This window comes from Xenia sp. Carnegie-2017, unplaced genomic scaffold (genome assembly GCF_021976095.1).
Source record: "Xenia sp. Carnegie-2017 unplaced genomic scaffold, XeniaSp_v1 HiC_scaffold_19, whole genome shotgun sequence".
NCBI classification, from domain to species: domain Eukaryota; kingdom Metazoa; phylum Cnidaria; class Anthozoa; order Malacalcyonacea; family Xeniidae; genus Xenia; species Xenia sp. Carnegie-2017.
Genome location: NW_025813481.1, coordinates 7,037,082 through 7,053,914, shown reverse-complemented (window position 1 = coordinate 7,053,914; position 16,833 = coordinate 7,037,082). Strand labels below are relative to the sequence as shown.

General features: G+C 33.5%; 5 protein-coding genes and 1 long non-coding RNA gene across 10 annotated transcripts in view; 3 read left to right on the top strand and 3 right to left on the bottom strand.

Moving 5' to 3' along the window:
* The window catches only part of LOC124438144 (acetyl-CoA carboxylase-like), a 28,849-nt gene extending 27,501 nt beyond the window's left edge, over window positions 1-1,348 (top strand). The window contains exons 65-68 of the mRNA XM_046988135.1: window positions 68-168; window positions 373-442; window positions 510-640; window positions 900-1,348. Coding sequence (XP_046844091.1) covers window positions 68-168; window positions 373-442; window positions 510-640; window positions 900-1,056 — 459 coding nt within the window. The 3' untranslated portion in view covers window positions 1,057-1,348. The remainder of the gene's footprint in view (window positions 1-67; window positions 169-372; window positions 443-509; window positions 641-899) is intronic.
* LOC124438145 lies at window positions 1,238-6,914 on the bottom strand. 5 transcript variants are annotated; one of them, XM_046988138.1, is made up of 16 exons: window positions 6,875-6,898; window positions 4,439-4,473; window positions 3,860-3,925; window positions 3,733-3,788; window positions 3,576-3,626; window positions 3,418-3,478; window positions 3,167-3,319; window positions 2,996-3,084; window positions 2,777-2,922; window positions 2,635-2,707; window positions 2,524-2,567; window positions 2,359-2,442; window positions 2,126-2,219; window positions 1,931-2,043; window positions 1,784-1,843; window positions 1,238-1,432 (listed from the first exon to the last, which is right to left on the bottom strand). In XM_046988138.1, exons 5-16 carry the CDS (start codon window positions 3,624-3,626, stop codon window positions 1,324-1,326), a joined length of 1,077 nt encoding a protein of 358 aa, XP_046844094.1. In that variant the 5' UTR covers window positions 3,733-3,788; window positions 3,860-3,925; window positions 4,439-4,473; window positions 6,875-6,898; the 3' UTR covers window positions 1,238-1,323. The 5 variants fall into 5 exon arrangements, with proteins under 5 accessions (XP_046844094.1, XP_046844092.1, XP_046844093.1 ...); XM_046988136.1 differs by having other exon boundaries at window positions 3,583-3,626; XM_046988137.1 differs by lacking the exon at window positions 3,860-3,925 and having other exon boundaries at window positions 3,583-3,626; window positions 6,875-6,914.
* On the top strand, window positions 1,521-2,979 carry LOC124438146. Its single transcript, XR_006945983.1, has 2 exons — window positions 1,521-1,677; window positions 2,627-2,979. It is a non-coding gene; the product is annotated as an uncharacterized LOC124438146 (long non-coding RNA).
* Window positions 6,915-10,374: 3,460 nt separating the features above from the next.
* Window positions 10,375-12,457, top strand: LOC124438954 (thymidine phosphorylase-like). The gene is made up of 4 exons (XM_046989147.1): window positions 10,375-11,027; window positions 11,223-11,441; window positions 11,510-11,764; window positions 11,840-12,457. The coding sequence occupies exons 1-4, from the start codon at window positions 10,673-10,675 to the stop codon at window positions 12,355-12,357; spliced, it is 1,347 nt and encodes a 448-aa protein (XP_046845103.1). The 5' UTR covers window positions 10,375-10,672; the 3' UTR covers window positions 12,358-12,457.
* LOC124438955 (ATP synthase F(0) complex subunit B1, mitochondrial-like) lies at window positions 12,437-14,031 on the bottom strand. Its single transcript, XM_046989148.1, has 9 exons — window positions 13,909-14,031; window positions 13,739-13,781; window positions 13,589-13,656; window positions 13,380-13,522; window positions 13,220-13,312; window positions 13,019-13,144; window positions 12,836-12,913; window positions 12,660-12,761; window positions 12,437-12,583 (listed from the first exon to the last, which is right to left on the bottom strand). Exons 1-9 carry the CDS (start codon window positions 13,940-13,942, stop codon window positions 12,527-12,529), a joined length of 744 nt encoding a protein of 247 aa, XP_046845104.1. The 5' UTR covers window positions 13,943-14,031; the 3' UTR covers window positions 12,437-12,526.
* Window positions 14,032-14,329: 298 nt separating this feature from the next.
* On the bottom strand, window positions 14,330-16,808 carry LOC124438494 (WD repeat domain phosphoinositide-interacting protein 4-like). The gene is made up of 10 exons (XM_046988652.1): window positions 16,610-16,808; window positions 16,456-16,530; window positions 16,283-16,378; window positions 16,098-16,185; window positions 15,918-16,012; window positions 15,761-15,840; window positions 15,532-15,654; window positions 15,376-15,461; window positions 15,193-15,294; window positions 14,330-14,643 (listed from the first exon to the last, which is right to left on the bottom strand). The coding sequence occupies exons 1-10, from the start codon at window positions 16,647-16,649 to the stop codon at window positions 14,415-14,417; spliced, it is 1,014 nt and encodes a 337-aa protein (XP_046844608.1). The 5' UTR covers window positions 16,650-16,808; the 3' UTR covers window positions 14,330-14,414.
* Between the last annotated feature and the right edge of the window lie 25 nt (window positions 16,809-16,833).

Below are 16,833 nucleotides of genomic sequence, written 5' to 3'. Positions count from 1 at the left end.
ATTCACTGCATTCTTTCGTGGTGCGCGCCTTTTTTCTGTTAAAATTTTCACAATTTTTTAATTAAAGGAAGTACTTAAGTGGAAGCATTCGAGAAAGTTTTTCTACTGGAGACTTCGTCGTTTATTGCTTGAAAAGAGCGTGAAGGAAAAACTTGGCCAATGTAACAAGTTCGTGTTGATTTGTTGTTCTGATTCATTTTTAATGATTTCAAATACATTGATGTTAGTTGTTCTGATTTACCTCAAATGTTTGCCATCACTGCTAATGAGTTGTCATGTAACTACTCAATTACATGATTCTATTGTTATCTGAAAGTCATTTTCTCTGTGCTCTTGGCCATGTATTAAAATTGAGCATGAATATCACTGCAGAGATCTCTCCGATGGTCAATTATCGTCAATGTTGGAGAGACTTTTTCTTGAAGATCACGGAACTGTTAAGGTTTTTACATTTTTTTTGTGTAAATGATTTTCGATGAACTGTCTTGCATAAAATTATGTCTTTTCAGTCATATCTTTGGAATGACAACGAAGTCGTCGTAAAATGGTTTGAAAGTGACATGGCAAAAGAAGAAGGATCTGTTATTGCAGAGAATATTAAATGGATTAAACGTGATTCGGTGTTGAGACAGATAAAATCGTAAGTTTAAATTTTTTGTAAATCAGGAGAAAATTTTATTCAAATTTCGTGTCAATGTCTGCCAAGCAGAGCTGTGGAGCAGTGCATACATTCCCCTATTCTTTCTTTGAAGTTTTTAAGTAAACATCCATTTTTTTCTTTGCTTGCATTGCTTTTCTGAAAAGAACAGTCATTAACACATCATGATTTTACATAAGCCTCGAGCAAAAGCTCTCGAAAGCAAACATATTATTGACCGAGATAAACTTCCCTCATAAAGGTTGGTTCAAGAGAATGGCGATGTTGCAATGGACTCCATAATTCATATTACCCAACAAATGTCACAAACCAAGCGTGCGGAAGTTGCCAGAATATTGGAAGCCTTTGACGCTGCTAAACCATCCAACGGTAGTGCTACCGATAATTTATCGGAGTAGTAAAACTTTCAACATTTTTTACATTTTTCATAATCTGATGACGTCTATATCTTAACCTTAACACATCAATACAAACTTCTTGTACTAAGAATTTTTCCCTATAACCACACAATTTCTTATATTGGAGAAACTTCAACGCACATACTATGTTACATAAGTATTTAGTCGCTAATGCCACGAATTAACAAAAACAATATTTATTTAATAAGTTAAATGAAATGAAATTTCGCAGGTTAAATTATTTCAACTCGAATGAGGTATTCCAGTTCAAAAAAAGAATTCGCTCAATAGACCATTCTGTTCATGTTTTAGTTTTAGTAAATTCTCGCGGCTGAACATTAATTCCTCTGAGGATGCATAACAGTTCATTCGATGCCTAAATAGAAGAGAAAGACAATTACACTTAAATTTTGTCATCGCTTCATTATAATTGGAAATTTTTCGCGTTTTTTTGGCGATGCTAAAAATGCCAATAGGGTGTACCGCCAAAGTATAGCAGCAGCGGGAAAATTTAAATGGCATTTTAAATCGATGTACAAGAAACAACTAGTAAAAGAGAAGTTATGTTTACCAATTTTACTGTTTGAACTTACTCAAAAGGATGACAGTACTCGACAATGGGTAGGTACTAATGTCAATTTGATATCTTTGTTAAAATTTTGTCGGTTGTAGGCCATTTTTAGTGTGAAATTTTCATGCCATGTTTATCTACGGACGTATGTCTTACCATTGAAAATGAATTTCGCAACAAAGACTGTTGGTTATCGCTCGAAGTGCTTTATTTGACCTGATTGATAGATAAGAAATAATAAAGTAGGAGAAAGACAAAAGGATGATACCAAAAAAGAAGATTCTCTTGAAGGATAACACAAACCATGTTGCATTGACGAGGGAGTAGTGCTTATCAAAGATTTTACTTAAACATTGTGGGCAGACAAGAAGTTGACTAATGTCCACTGTGTTGCATGAGGAATTTGAGCACTTTAACTAGAAATATCAAAGTAAAAGTGAAATTAAAAGTGTTTCCAAGAAAGGCAAACACAGGTTTAGTTAATGAAAACCTGCGTACTAGTTTTTGAAGCTTGAATGAATATAGTTTGTTATGTGTTGGATTACAGAGCAAATGCTCAATAAGATGTCCCCTGCCATCACATAGAGATAACCTGAATGAAAATTTTAAAACAGAATAAGAGCTGTGATTAAATACAAAATGTACGTTAAAGCCACAAGCTAAAATGCATTTAAGGAAATGTGATTTAAAGACAAATATTTTGAAAACCATTCTGTTGTTCTAAAACTTACCTACACTCAAAGCAAAATGCTAAATTAGAGACATTTCCACAGTCTACACAGCTATGGTTTTGGGAACTCCTCAACTTTCGACATCTATGCAATGGAGATATACAATACCTTTAGATGTGGGTCATTGAGACCAAAGTCATATGTGTCTATAGTCAGGAAACTTACTCTGAAAAAAGTTGTCTGACATTTGATGATATTGAGTTTTGTGTCTATATCAAATTAAATTCAACTTCAACAAGATATTTCTAAATACTTCATTTATTTGCAGATATTTACCGAGCTGTTTTCAACACCAGAACATGTCAAGGTACAATGCTCTGTAACATGGCCTCGTCTGTTGCATTTCCCGCTGAAAATTGTCAGGTTTGAGACATAATTCTTATATATAATGTTAAAATGTGAACTGTAGGAAACTTACCATGTATATGTGGTTAAGAAATCTTGGGAATTTTTTTCATCACAAGAAGGTCGGAATGAAATGTTATCATTGCTGTATGTGTTGTTAGACAATGAAGCATACCGATTGACTGAACTTTCTGAGCATTTTTCTTCATCTGAAGAGCTCTGATTATAGAGATAAAGTGTGGTTAAAATGAAAAATAAAAAAGCTGTGGGTTTAAATGAGATATCAAACTACATTTGAATTGCTTTCCAAGCCAAAATAATCGCAAGTCTCGCTTTCTGAATCTTCACAACGTTGCTCATCTTCAGAGTTATTTGCCTTGTCTGAAATTTTTAAGGAAAAAGGAATCTAAATGAGCAAAGTTCTGTGTGCCCATTCTATCTTATCCCTGACAAGTTCAGGTACCTTCAATAAAACAATGTGGAAGGGGAAGTGGCTCTGTAAGATCTTGTAATGAAACATTAGGAACTGGGTAGTTAGTCTCCTTATCTTTTATCTTCTTTGATTTCTTTTCTTTCTGTTTCCTTTTTCTTTTCAATGATGTTGAATCTGTTTGGTCTATATGAGAGATTTTGTTTGCAAATTTCAGATGGTTGTTTTTCATTAGTTGCTTAGCAAAAATTTTCATAAAGTTTATGGTAAATGATCAACAATACCACGCTTTCTCAAAGCTTCTTCATTTGTGCCAACCACATTTCCAGCTGCTACTTTGTATGCCTGGTGTGGAATTTTTTACAGTTTATATTGCTAATGCTTAACAATCAGGAAACATCAAAGTTTTCAATTCCACTGTTGTTTTCATGACCAAAGTTACCTTATACCTGTAAATTTCCCAAGACTTTCGACAGTTTAAACTCTTTAGCATCTGTAAATTGTATATATTTTAACTTTTTTAAAAAAATTTTTTTTGTCGATTTCTTCTAAAGATTTATCATGAAAAAAAGAGAAAAAACATGAATGGTAAAACCTACAAATGAATGCTGGTGTTTTCTTGTTTATTTCCGAATTCATATCGTCCAAAAAATACCTACAATGAAAGTTTCATTTATTAACAACATTACAACTTATTGACAAAATGTTTCCATAATAATTAGTCACCGGAAATGGCGTCAGTGTTGCTCTTTTTTATTGTATACTGATCAGAGCCATTGAGTTCTATAAGACCTGGAGGGGAAACGTCAACCAAATTACTATAAATTATTAGCGCGCGGCCGCGTGGTCAAAAACATGGCGGATTTTGGTTGTCAAAGTCAGCGGAAAGACGCGGGCTCATAAAATAAAATTTTTTTCGCCCACCCGGATTTGACAACCACAATTGCGATTATATAAAATATCAATGCCAAGCACAAAAACTTTTAGAAATTTTATCTTTAAAACATGCTGCAAACTTGTTTGGTATACGGATGCTGAAGTAATGTCAGAAAAGGAAACATTTCATGACTACGGTAAGCAACGTAAGATTCTTTACTATTTAAAGTGTTCAGTGTTTTGTTTTAAGTCAATACTTGAAGTGTGATGGTATATATTTTGTGAATGTTTTTACTCCTAAGTTATAATTTAAGTTATGCTTATCCAGTCTTATTTTTTCTTTACTTAATCGCTTGCTAGACGAGGCAAAGCAACCAATTCTTATCGAGATATGCATATCTTAAAACTCCTTGTTTCAACTGAGTTTACCTTCAAGAAATGGAGGGTGTTTTCATGATATTTTTCTGAAAATATGAAGCAAATATTAAGATCAGAGCTGTATTGAAATCAAATGCAGTGCAGGATTAATTAATGAGCTCTTTGGTACATGTATAATAAAAAATACCTGTATTAAACAGCTAGCCTGGATAATTTGACAGATTATGGACAATTTTGATGATGGTGTGTAAAGGTTTGTTTTATGCTAAAAGTTTTATAAATTCCATCTGGTGTTTCTGTAAATGAATTGTTTGTTATAGTAAACAGGTTAGTACATCAAAATCAAGATAAAAACTACTTTGTGCAATAATGGGCCAAATTTTGCTCCTACCTTAAAATATTTGCTCAAGAAAAGGTTATGATGACATGCATGAAACATTAAATATAGTACTGCATCATCTGACAAAATCCATACATTTTTCAATTCCAGGTGATTAAAATTCACATAAGATGCATTGGTTGCAATGAAGTTGAATGTGGAAGAGCAAAATTGATGCCAAAGAACTTTTTATGTCTTGAAGAATTACGATATCATTTAAAAGAATAAGAGTAGCAATCTAGTAAAAGCGACATCTGTCTTCAACATGAGACTTTTCAAATTATGTATAATTTCTTTGTACAAAATACTATTTTAGATAAACTTGATTTTAAGTCATTCACTGATATTTTTATCAAAAGACAAAACAAAATTCAAGGCATAATGTAAAATTCAAAAGTTTGTCAAGTTGTTTGAACCTAGAAAAAATTAGTACAGGTAACTGCAATTTGTAAGGACACAAGAGAAAAGTAGTGCAAGAAGGTTAGCATTTTTGAGAATTAATAAGTTCTTCTTGACATACATTACACAAGGCCATAATATTATAAATAATGACTGTACAATAACAATTATACAACATGCTAAATATCTTCACCTACATTATAATTATTTAAACAGATTTGCCTTCATGCAGCAATAAGAAAAGTGTTATGTCAGAGAAACCAATGCACTTTAATTTATGAAATTGTATTTTCAATGGGAAATTAATGTAGTTCTGTTCAGTAGTAGATCCATGGTTGTCAATGACAATCCAGTTTCTAATATCTTGGCTCAAAACAGAACCAGCAACATGATTATAGAATTTCTGAATTTCAATCTTTTGCTCTCCTAGTTCAAGATATTTTCTTCATAAGTTCTCAGTAGATTTATAAGAATATCATAATACCTTATAAGACACCCAGAATCAATCCTACCAAAAAAAACTCAAAAAATTACATACCTACTTATAATATATTTCCAGTCGACTTAAGTCGTAGGGGTAAGCTAACTTTTTCTAACTCCTTTTGGACGTTTTAACTAAGATTTACCCATCTATTCAGGAAAGACAGTTGCACCAAGCTGTAAACAAACAGTCAAAACACAAGTAATGCTAATGGATTATGCATTAAAGCTTAACAACACATTGACAGTGTAAAAATGCCGTTTGATATTTATTTCTAATATAGCTAAAGCATTACTTGACAAAATATACGTTATTTTACCTCATTTAAATGTGTGTGTCTATTTCACAAAAACCTGAAGCATTATTTTCAATATTTTATGCTTACGGTATCGTGGTTGTTTTCGCTGGTTGTCATTAATATAAGCAGGAATAGAGATCCGGATTCGGGAGGGAGCGAATGTTAAAAATTTTTCTCAAAGTGGAAGTTTTGACAACCAAAATCCGCCATTACCGCCATGTTTTTGACCACGAGGCCCAGGCCCCTTTGCCCCTCCAGGTCATTGAGTTCTATAAGACCTGGAGGGGAAACGTCAACCAAATTACTATAAATTATTAGCGCGCGGCCGCGTGGTCAAAAACATGGCGGATTTTGGTTGTCAAAGTCAGCGGAAAGACGCGGGCTCATAAAATAAAATTTTTTTCGCCCACCCGGATTTGACAACCACAATTGCGATTATAAAAAATATCAATGCCAAGCACAAAAACTTTTAGAAATTTTATCTTTAAAACATGCTGCAAACTTGTTTGGTATACGGATGCTGAAGTAATGTCAGAAAAGGAAACATTTCATGACTACGGTAAGCAACGTAAGATTCTTTACTATTTAAAGTGTTCAGTGTTTTGTTTTAAGTCAATACTTGAAGTGTGATGGTATATATTTTGTGAATGTTTTTACTCCTAAGTTATAATTTAAGTTATGTTTATCCAGTCTTATTTTTTCTTTACTTAATCGCTTGCTAGACGAGGCAAAGCAACCAATTCTTATCGAGATATGCATATCTTAAAACTCCTTGTTTCAACTGAGTTTACCTTCAAGAAATGGAGGGTGTTTTCATGATATTTTTCTGAAAATATGAAGCAAATATTAAGATCAGAGCTGTATTGAAATCAAATGCAGTGCAGGATTAATTAATGAGCTCTTTGGTACATGTCGTACGATAAAAAATACCTGTATTAAACAGCTAGCCTGGATAATTTGACAGATTATGGACAATTTTGATGATGGTGTGTAAAGGTTTGTTTTATGCTAAAAGTTTTATAAATTCCATCTGGTGTTTCTGTAAATGAATTGTTTGTTATAGTAAACAGGTTAGTACATCAAAATCAAGATAAAACTACTTTGTGCAATAATGGGCCAAATTTTGCTCCTACCTTAAAATATTTGCTCAAGAAAAGGTTATGATGACATGCATGAAACATTAAATATAGTACTGCATCATCTGACAAAATCCATACATTTTCAATTCCAGGTGATTAAAATTCACATAAGATGCATCGGTTGCAATGAAGTTGAATGTGGAGCGAGCAAAATTGATGCCAAAGAACTTTTATGTCTTGAAGAATTACGATATCATTTAAAAAGAATAAGAGTAGCAATCTAGTAAAAGAAGCGACATCTGTCTTCAACATGAGACTTTTCAAATTATGTATAATTTCTTTGTACAAAATACTATTTTAGATAAACTTGATTTTAAGTCATTCACTGATATTTTTATCAAAAGACGAAAACAAAAATTCAAGGCATAATGTAAAATTCAAAAGTTTGTCAAGTTGTTTGAACCTAGAAAAATTAGTACAGGTAACTGCAATTTGTAAGGACACAAAGAAAAGTAGTGCAAGAAGGTTAGCATTTTTGAGAATTAATAAGTTCTTCTTGACATACATTACACAAGGCCATAATATTATAAATAATGACTGTACAATAACAATTATACAACATGCTAAATATCTTCACCTACATTATAATTATTTAAACAGATTTGCCTTCATGCAGCAATAAGAAAAGTGTTATGTCAGAGAAACCAATGCACTTTAATTTATGAAATTGTATTTTCAATGGGAAATTAATGTAGTTCTGTTCAGTAGTAGATCCATGGTTGTCAATGACAATCCAGTTTCTAATATCTTGGCTCAAAACAGAACCAGCAACATGATTATAGAATTTCTGAATTTCAATCTTTTGCTCTCCTAGTTCAAGATATTTTCTTCATAAGTTCTCAGTAGATTTATAAGAATATCATAATACCTTATAAGACACCCAGAATCAATCCTACCAAAAAACTCAAAATTACATACCTACTTATAATATATTTCCAGTCGACTTAAGTCGTAGGGTAAGCTAACTTTTCTAACTCCTTTTGGACGTTTTAACTAAGATTTACCCATCTATTCAGGAAGACAGTTGCAAGCTGTAAACAAACAGTCAAAACACAAGTAATGCTAATGGATTATGCATTAAAGCTTAACAACACATTGACAGTGTAAAAATGCCGTTTGATATTTATTTCTAATATAGCTAAAGCATTACTTGACAAAATATACGTTATTTTACCTCATTTAAATGTGTGTGTCTATTTCACAAAACCTGAAGCATTATTTTCAATATTTTATGCTTACGGTATCGTGGTTGTTTTCGCTGGTTGTCATTAATATAAGCAGGAATAGAGATCCGGATTCGGGAGGAGCGAATGTTAAAAATTTTCTCAAAGTGGAAGTTTGACAACCAAAATCCGCCATTACCGCCATGTTTTTGACCACGAGGCCCAGGCCCCTTTGCCCCTCCAGGTCTTATAGAGCTCAATGCTCCAGGTCTTATAGAGCTCAATGATCAGAGCCCTCTATTAGTAAGAGTTGGGACAAACGGTCTGGGGCGAGCGATTTTGGTTCCTACTTGCAAAGTGAAACTATAATACTATTGGAAATTGGGTTTATATGCAAAAGAGGGCAATTTAAGCTTATTCCATGGTAGTATCAAATATATTAGGAATAATAGCAATCTCTTTGCGTTTTTTTTAACGATTTGCGGCAGACCTGATTTAATTTCATTGGTTTGAGCTTCGTTTGCGGTTTACTAGTTCGTTCTTCAAATTGATCGTTACCCATTGTAAGAAGTATTTTTCGTACGTGAACGTGTTTTCTCGGCTTATGTTCCGACTCTGTAACAAGTTTTCAAGATCTTTAAGCTTGGTGGCAAGCGGCAATGTTATTCTGGCATCACTGTTATCAAATACTTGGACAAGACTTTGTTCGAAACTTCGAATCATAGTAATCATGCAGTTTTGGTCCTGAGAGATCTGTGTTCAAGATTTGTAACAATTTAATGGTAGTGAGTGGTTTATACCTTCCAATTTAATCCAAGCATGACATTTTTTATTGTGAAAGATCACAAAATTTTCTTGCTCAGCAGAAAATGACAGACTTTTTTACTTTTTAGTTATTGAAATATGCAATGATTTGACCAAGATGCATTTGACCTTAAACGTTTTATTCCTTTATATGAAGTTATTTCGCCTTTATCACTTTATAAAGTATTAAAGTTTATTTCTAATAAAGTTTGTTAAGGATTCTGCTGAAAATTTTGGTGAAGCATTGCTTTAAAATGAATATATTATTTCTATAACATGAAACATTTATGTTGTTGAAGAACAGTCTGTTTGCTATAAGTGCTACTGTTTGTAGTCTTTTATACAGCATATGAGTCTGATCCAATCTTTAATTTAGCAAAGAGTTAAATTTATTGGTTGAGGAAAGACAAAACTTCTGTATGTGTTTAATGATCAAACAGGGGTGTGTTGGAGGGGGCTCAGCCCCATTTGTTCAAATTCTATGCCTTGTATTGCCAGTGAATTATATATATCAAAAAGCTAGCAGCACCTAAATATATATGAGAAAGCCAGCAATATTTTAATATATATGAGAAAGGCAGCAACAGTTGTAATATACATTTAAAAGCCCAAATAGCTGAAATTATGGAGATATGCCTCTGTGATCTTATAAACAAAACCTACAATTAAAATATCATTGACAAGTCTAGAAGAGAAGTAATGTTCTACTTTGAGCTACTGAAGTAGGGTACATTTGTACAATTCATTACCAAAAATATATTGTACTCAGCTGTTTCAGTGAATATCCTAATTATAATTACTTCATTTTTAAATGATGAACTAAAAATACAAAATACAACATGGAAAATCATAAGAGTTTCTGTGATTTGGTGTAGTTGTTTGTTATAGTGTGGAAGTGGCTGAGAATTGAGAGGTTTGTAGATTGACCAATTTCAGAACATAATGAGAAGTCATCTTCAATTAAAAAACAAGCTTTGGAAGTAAGAAAACTATTGAAACTGCATCAGCACGAACTTTGCAATGTTAATTGGCCCAAAAACGTTTCTCTACTTGAGTCAGTTAATTGAACCTTATATCAAAAGCAGTTCAGCACAACAATCACCATACGCAATCAAATTTCGTAAGTTCGACGTAAAGGCATTTATCCATAAAAAAAAACGCAATATTATCTCAAAATACTGTATTACTAGAAGCAATTGCTATATAAACACTAGCTCAAATTTCAAAACTAGGAACCAAAATGGCGGAAATTGATCAGGTGATCAATATTGCCCAATCAACGTAAGGTAAACGGTTATCGTATTAGATGTCCAATAGATGTCCCAATTCTTACTAATAGAGGGCTCTGATATTGATTTGTAACTTGGGTTACAAAGTTTTTGAATGTTTTACGATAAATTTGATCATCTGCGTGAGTGAGCTAAGTATCTTTTGCTTCAAGTACATTTATTTCCGATTCAACTGTCACGAGACTCACAATTTTGTTAATATTTCGAGTCTGGACAATTCTAGGAAATGAAGGATTGTCAACATGATTAACCTTTAACAATTGTTAGTGACTGCTATTGTCTATAAAGTTCGGACGTGCTGGAAAAATCGATCATTTTAATTGAATCACCAGTATGGATATACCTAGTATAATTACAAGAAAAAGAGATGGTCAAATTTTATCTGATGCACAAATCAACTTACTGGTAGAGCATGTTGCTGATCGTAAAATTCATCCCGTGCAACTTGGGGCTTTTCTTATGGCTGTGTTTTTAAAAGGCATGAATAGAGATGAGACCATTAGCTTGACCAAAGCCATGGTGAAGAATGGTGAGACACTTAAATGGCCAGAAGAGTGGAGTGATTTAGTAGTTGATAAGCATTCTACTGGTGGTGTTGGTGATAAGGTCAGCCTACCATTGGCACCAGCTCTAGCCTCTCTTGGTCTTAAAGTTCCAATGATATCTGGTAGAGGACTTGGTTTTACAGGTGAGTTGTCACAAATTATGTGTTATTTGTTTTCTAGGAAGCAATATATATAAATAGTGATGTAAAAGTGTTTTTTAACTGGATCTTTTGTCTAAAATAGTATAGATCACTCTGTTTGCTTACAATAGTTATCATTATTTAATGTGAAAAACTCTTTACATAAACTTCAGTGCTGATGCAGATCTTTGGTTTTAGGTGGTACCTTGGATAAACTAGAATCCATTCCAGGATTTAACATTAACTTGACCTCTTCAGAAATATGCACCATTGTTGACAAGATTGGCTGTTGCATTGTGGGCCAGACAGAAAAAATTGCTCCTGCTGACAAAGCAATGTATGCTGCAAGAGATGTATCGGCCACCATAAATTGTATTTCTCTCATAGTAGGCTCCATAATTGCCAAGAAAGCTGCTGGTAGGTTTCTTTTCTTGCAAATGCCACCATAACTTAACTAGATATCTCATTTTTATTCACCTTGGTAGAAAATCCTAAAGCGTTAGTTTTTGATGTAAAATGTGGAATTGCTGCCTTCATGAAGAATGAAGAGGATGCACAAAAATTAGCAAAATGGTTGGTGAATACAGCTCAAGCTCTTGATATTAAAACTGTTGCTGTATTGACAAAGATGAATGAACCCATTGGGATGATGATTGGCAACTCTGTCGAGGTGATTGAATCTATTCAATGCTTAAAGGGAAATGCACCCAAAGATTTAGAAGAATTAATTTGCACCCAAGGTGGGGAGAAAGTTCTACTTTGTTTTACAAACTAAATAGCAAGTTATATAGCATTTTAGATGTTATGTTTCCTAGGTGGAAGTTTATTGCTAGCCAAAGGAAAAGTAGCTAATCTGAAAGATGGGTATGATGTGGTTCTTCAGACACTGAAAAATGGTAAAGCCTTATTAAAATTCAAAGAAATGCTGATTGCCCAAAACGTTGATAAAGCTCTTGCTGAAAAGTTATGCGAACCAGGTGCAAATCTTTGGGAGTTATTGCCATTGGCAAAAGAATGCACTAATTTAATTGCTGAAAGCAGTGGAATAGTTCATTCCTTGAATGCACTTGATATTGCCAATGTCTTATTGGAACTAGGTGCTGGAAGGTTACATCCAGATGATTCTGTTAACCATGGTGTCAGTCTAGTTCTCAAAACACACAAAGGTGCTTCTCTTAATGAGGGTGATGTTTGGGGTGTGGTTTATCATGATGAGGAAATAACAAGTAATCAATTGTCAACTTTGAAAAAATCCTTGAGTATTGGAAATGGAGAGAGAAATGAAAACTCATACGAAAGTAGAATTATAGAAGTCATTAAACCAACATCATGAAAATTATAAAGACAATTTGTAAAAGTAAATTTTCTAATTCCAATCATATAATTCCTAGGCAAAACAAATTAAACAATTCTTTTAAGTTTGCTTTCTTTAATATACATATAATTATAAAATACAAGCACTTCAGTTGTAGTCAGCAAGAGGTTAGAAATTGGAAGTATATCTAGGCAGGAGCAAGGCTTTTAAGTTCTTTAATACACTGAGTGATTGTTTGCTTTTCCTAAAATACATAATGAACCATTGCATACATTATATTACATAATTGTTACATAATGTAACAATTACACATTAGTTACCTGCATAGGAGTAATACTCTTCACAACTGCATCTTTAACCCAGTTTATTATATGCTCTTGCTCCAGACGTTTTTTCAAGTCTTGCAGTTCAACTTGGTAATCCTAAAGACATACAAAAGCATAACTTTCAACCAATAAGCTAAGTTAGTCATAAATGAATCTTCTATTGACATTACCAAACGTTTCTTGACTTCATTGTGAACATGGTGAAGGCGACTTCTATATTCAGTCTCCATTTCCATGACATTATTTTCCTGGAAATGTTATAAGAAGAAATAATTCATGCTCTTGTTAGTTTCCAAGGTGAACTTTTAAGGGAAGAGTAGAAAGGTAGTGCTTCATCTAAACATTGTACTAACCTGCAGAATTTCAAAGACATCTTTACCAACTTTAAGCATGGGTTCAACACTTTCCTGTAGTTTTATTTCCTCTTCCAACTGAGCAATCTTGGCTACACGGCCTTGGTTCAACTGATCTAATATTTCCTAACAAGAATACAAAACATGCAATAGTGAAGACTCACAACTACAGTTGCAACAAAAATCATTGAATGAAGGTACCTGAGCATAATCATCCAACATTTGGGTTATGGGAGGACCAGCTTTCTTGAGAGCCCATGTCATAGTTAATAATGAAACCACTGCAAGCAGTGTCTGGAGAATTTAAATTATCATATCAACCAATAATTCTAATACTTTTGAATTTGAAAGAATATAGTACTTCTTCATGAATTATAAAGTATTCTTTGGACAACAAATAAGCAGCAAAGCCAATTCCCAAACACAAAGGACCAGACTCCCCAGTTTTTTTGAAAAGTTCAGCTTTCACATCAGAGAAGAAGTTGGTAGGCATTACTTTGATACCTAGAAAAATATCGTATGAATGAAATTAGCCATAAGAAAGTCTTTTTGCTTTATTTGTAATCATACCAGTTGGATCTATACCAAAGCGACTACGTGAATCGCTTGTGGAGAAAAATCTTGCCAATGAAACTGAACTATAAATAGGATGTGTTATTGAAAATAAATCATGGAAATACTATGCTGGCTTTCAAGATGCATAAAACAGCCACTGCATACCCAGGTCTTGCAAGGCATTTTACTGTCGAAAGAGCTTGTCCTCCTTGAAATTGAACGTTGGAAAAGATGGTTAGTTTTCTAAGTTCGGTGGACCGGTATTAAAGTGAAATGACCATTTGTCAAGTTAGATCATTTTATAGATAAACTTTTCAAAATAAACGAAAACTTACCTTTTGGTAGCACGGAAGTAAGACAAGAAAACATTATGAATAGTAAAAATGTGTATGATATTTATGGATTCGATGGAAAAACAAATCTTGTCAACCAAAATGGCGAACTGAGGCCGAGTTGCGTGATGGGAATGATACCTTGGAGATGATGATGAAACGATTAAATAATGGTGCTACCTATATTTCAGAAACATCATTATATCTATTTTTTACTTGAAAAGTAGCCAAAAATAAACTGGCTATGTTGCCTCTAAATACGTTGTGAATGTAACTTTTCATCGTGGGCGATAACAAGATTTACCTTTTGGTTCGGTCAGGGTCCATACCTATACCTCCAAACACAACGCATATTCGACACCTTCTCTTCCCCCCCTCTCTCTCCGCCACTTATACACAAAAGAAACAAATGAAACACGAGAAATTGCAATACACAGAAAATAGTCGTTGATAATTTACAATTACAATTATTTATCTTACAATTTACATTAAACGCGTCAGAGGACAAATTAGAAATCGTCTCTCGTTACTTCTAAAAATATGTCAAAAGCTTCTCTGCTGCAGTTTCCATCGGGTGTAAATATGTATTTATGAAACGTGCCATCAATGCAGATAGCAATCACGGAATTTGGAAAAGGGCCAAACGCACAAATACAAGGACATTCTGAAGGAATGGTGAAGTTTGCCAAAGCCCATTGTGATTCAACGTATTGACCAAGAAACGCCATTTTCGACAACCTAAAATTATGAAATTGAAAACTCGAGAAAAACAATAGCCATTTTTTTGCTTAGATAAGTCATTTTTTGATGATTTTTGAAAGAAGAACGCAAGTGTTAGTCAGTGTTGATAATGACTGGTTAAATGTTTCTAGATGTAGATCGTCCAGGTTAGCAAAGTCCTGAGAAGGACTGTTGGTGTTGATGTTGACTGGTTTTTCGACAACCTTAGCGGTAGTCATCTTCAGCATCAACACGCAACAATACTTCCGGGTTTGCACCATTTACTTTATGACTGGTTAAAGCTGTCGCTAGGGGTTCTTTAAAGAAAATGAAGGTATATTCGAAAGTCACCACTGGGTAATAAACGCTCTTCTTTCCACTCAAGAGATAGTAAGATAACCTGTGTAAAATAATCAACGTCCTACATGGTCCCTGCGTTTCTCTTAGTAAAATACTTGTGACAAAGCATTTCTTCCAAATGTGGGCAAAACATCATCTTCGAACAAGAGGGGTAAAGTTCTAAGCTCCCCCATGCATCTGGATTTTCATCGACAAATTTTCACTTACGTTGATCGTTTGTTTAAAGAGGTGTCTTTTAATGCAAAAATATGTACAGTTCCTTTATCACTTGAGGCACAAAGATACGATGAATCGTCACTAAAGTTGATGCTAGAGGGAAAAAATTGTTAATTTTCTAAACACACAAAATTATAATAAAATTTGATGGAATTGAAAGAAATTTTTTTGCACCTGTATAGAGTAGCATGATCAGCTCCACGTCTAAGTTCCACTACCAATTGTTTCTTTGACAGATTAAATACTCGTATTAATGTGCCCTAGAAAGATGGTGTTTTTTAAAATAGCATCTCATCTTCCTCTCAAATACCTACAAAGATGAAGAGTCACCTTGTCTGAAGCAGTAGCTGCCATTTCTCCTAGCTGATTCAATGCAATACATGCAATTTCTCCCTGGTGGGCAGTTATTGTAACTGGTGATGAAGAAATACCAGGTTGAACTGATGATAAATCCTTTACAAAGCAAGAAAATTTAGATATTCAAATAAACTACACAAGTATGGTACTCTTTACACACACAAGCCACACAAAAGGTAGTTTTTTAATGAAAAACACCTACACTGACTTCAATTGCACCACATTTCTTTGCAGGAAAAACAACCAAAGAGCTTTCTTCGTTTGGACAAACCTCACATAATCCTAAATCAATGCATTTCATCGCGTATTATATCTTTCCAGTAAGAGTTAAAAGATGAAAATAATTTCAATACAGGTACCTTTGGGGTTTTCTCTGGTTTCAAAATACATGATTTCTTTTGGATTGTTTGGAAATGAGCAAACGTAAATTCTTGTTCGTAAAACAAAGAGTATCCTACAAGACGAAACACATCAAATGGTGAAAAATTTCGAGCAGTTATCATGAGCCAAAATGAATGTTCCATTGTTCATTCACTCACATATCTTTTCGCAGTCTCACACTCAAAACAGGAGTGTTGAATTTGAACTCCAAAACAAATTTACAGAGTTTATCATCCCATATGAGCACTAAAAGTTTGGACGATGTACAACCATTATGAAACTATGAAATTTTAGTAACGAAACGTTGTTTACAAAATTTATTCATTAATGCTCTCTCATTAACCTTTATTTTTTGAAAAGGTTTCCGTTCCATTCTTTATTATTGCAATCAGATTACTTCTGTACAGCATTTCCACTTTGGAAACAACTCCGATACCATCTAATTTGATGAGAAATGTCATGATATATTGACTATTTTCTTCCATGTTGCCATGTTGGTGAATAACATCGTTTTACCTTTGCTTAATTTTTCGGTAAGAGGAACTGCATTATAAATCTTGAAACCATTTTGCATTGCACTGGCAAAACAACCTGTTATTGTTTAAATGAGTTCACATGCATAAAAATATTCATTAAAAAGAATTATATCGGTAACAATAATGAAACGTACTTTGATCCTGGTTGAAGTTTATTGAAATCACTTTGTCCATACAAAAAATAACTAGCGACACTGAAGCGTTGATTTTGTTCAGTTTATGAAAGAAACGTCATTAGCTTTTAAGTTTAAAGTACGTTTAAAGCATTTTCACATAAAAAATGACAACAAAAAAGCCATTTCACGAATTGTTTTGTCAGCCATATTTACTTTTGCTGTTAATTGACACCTATAAAACG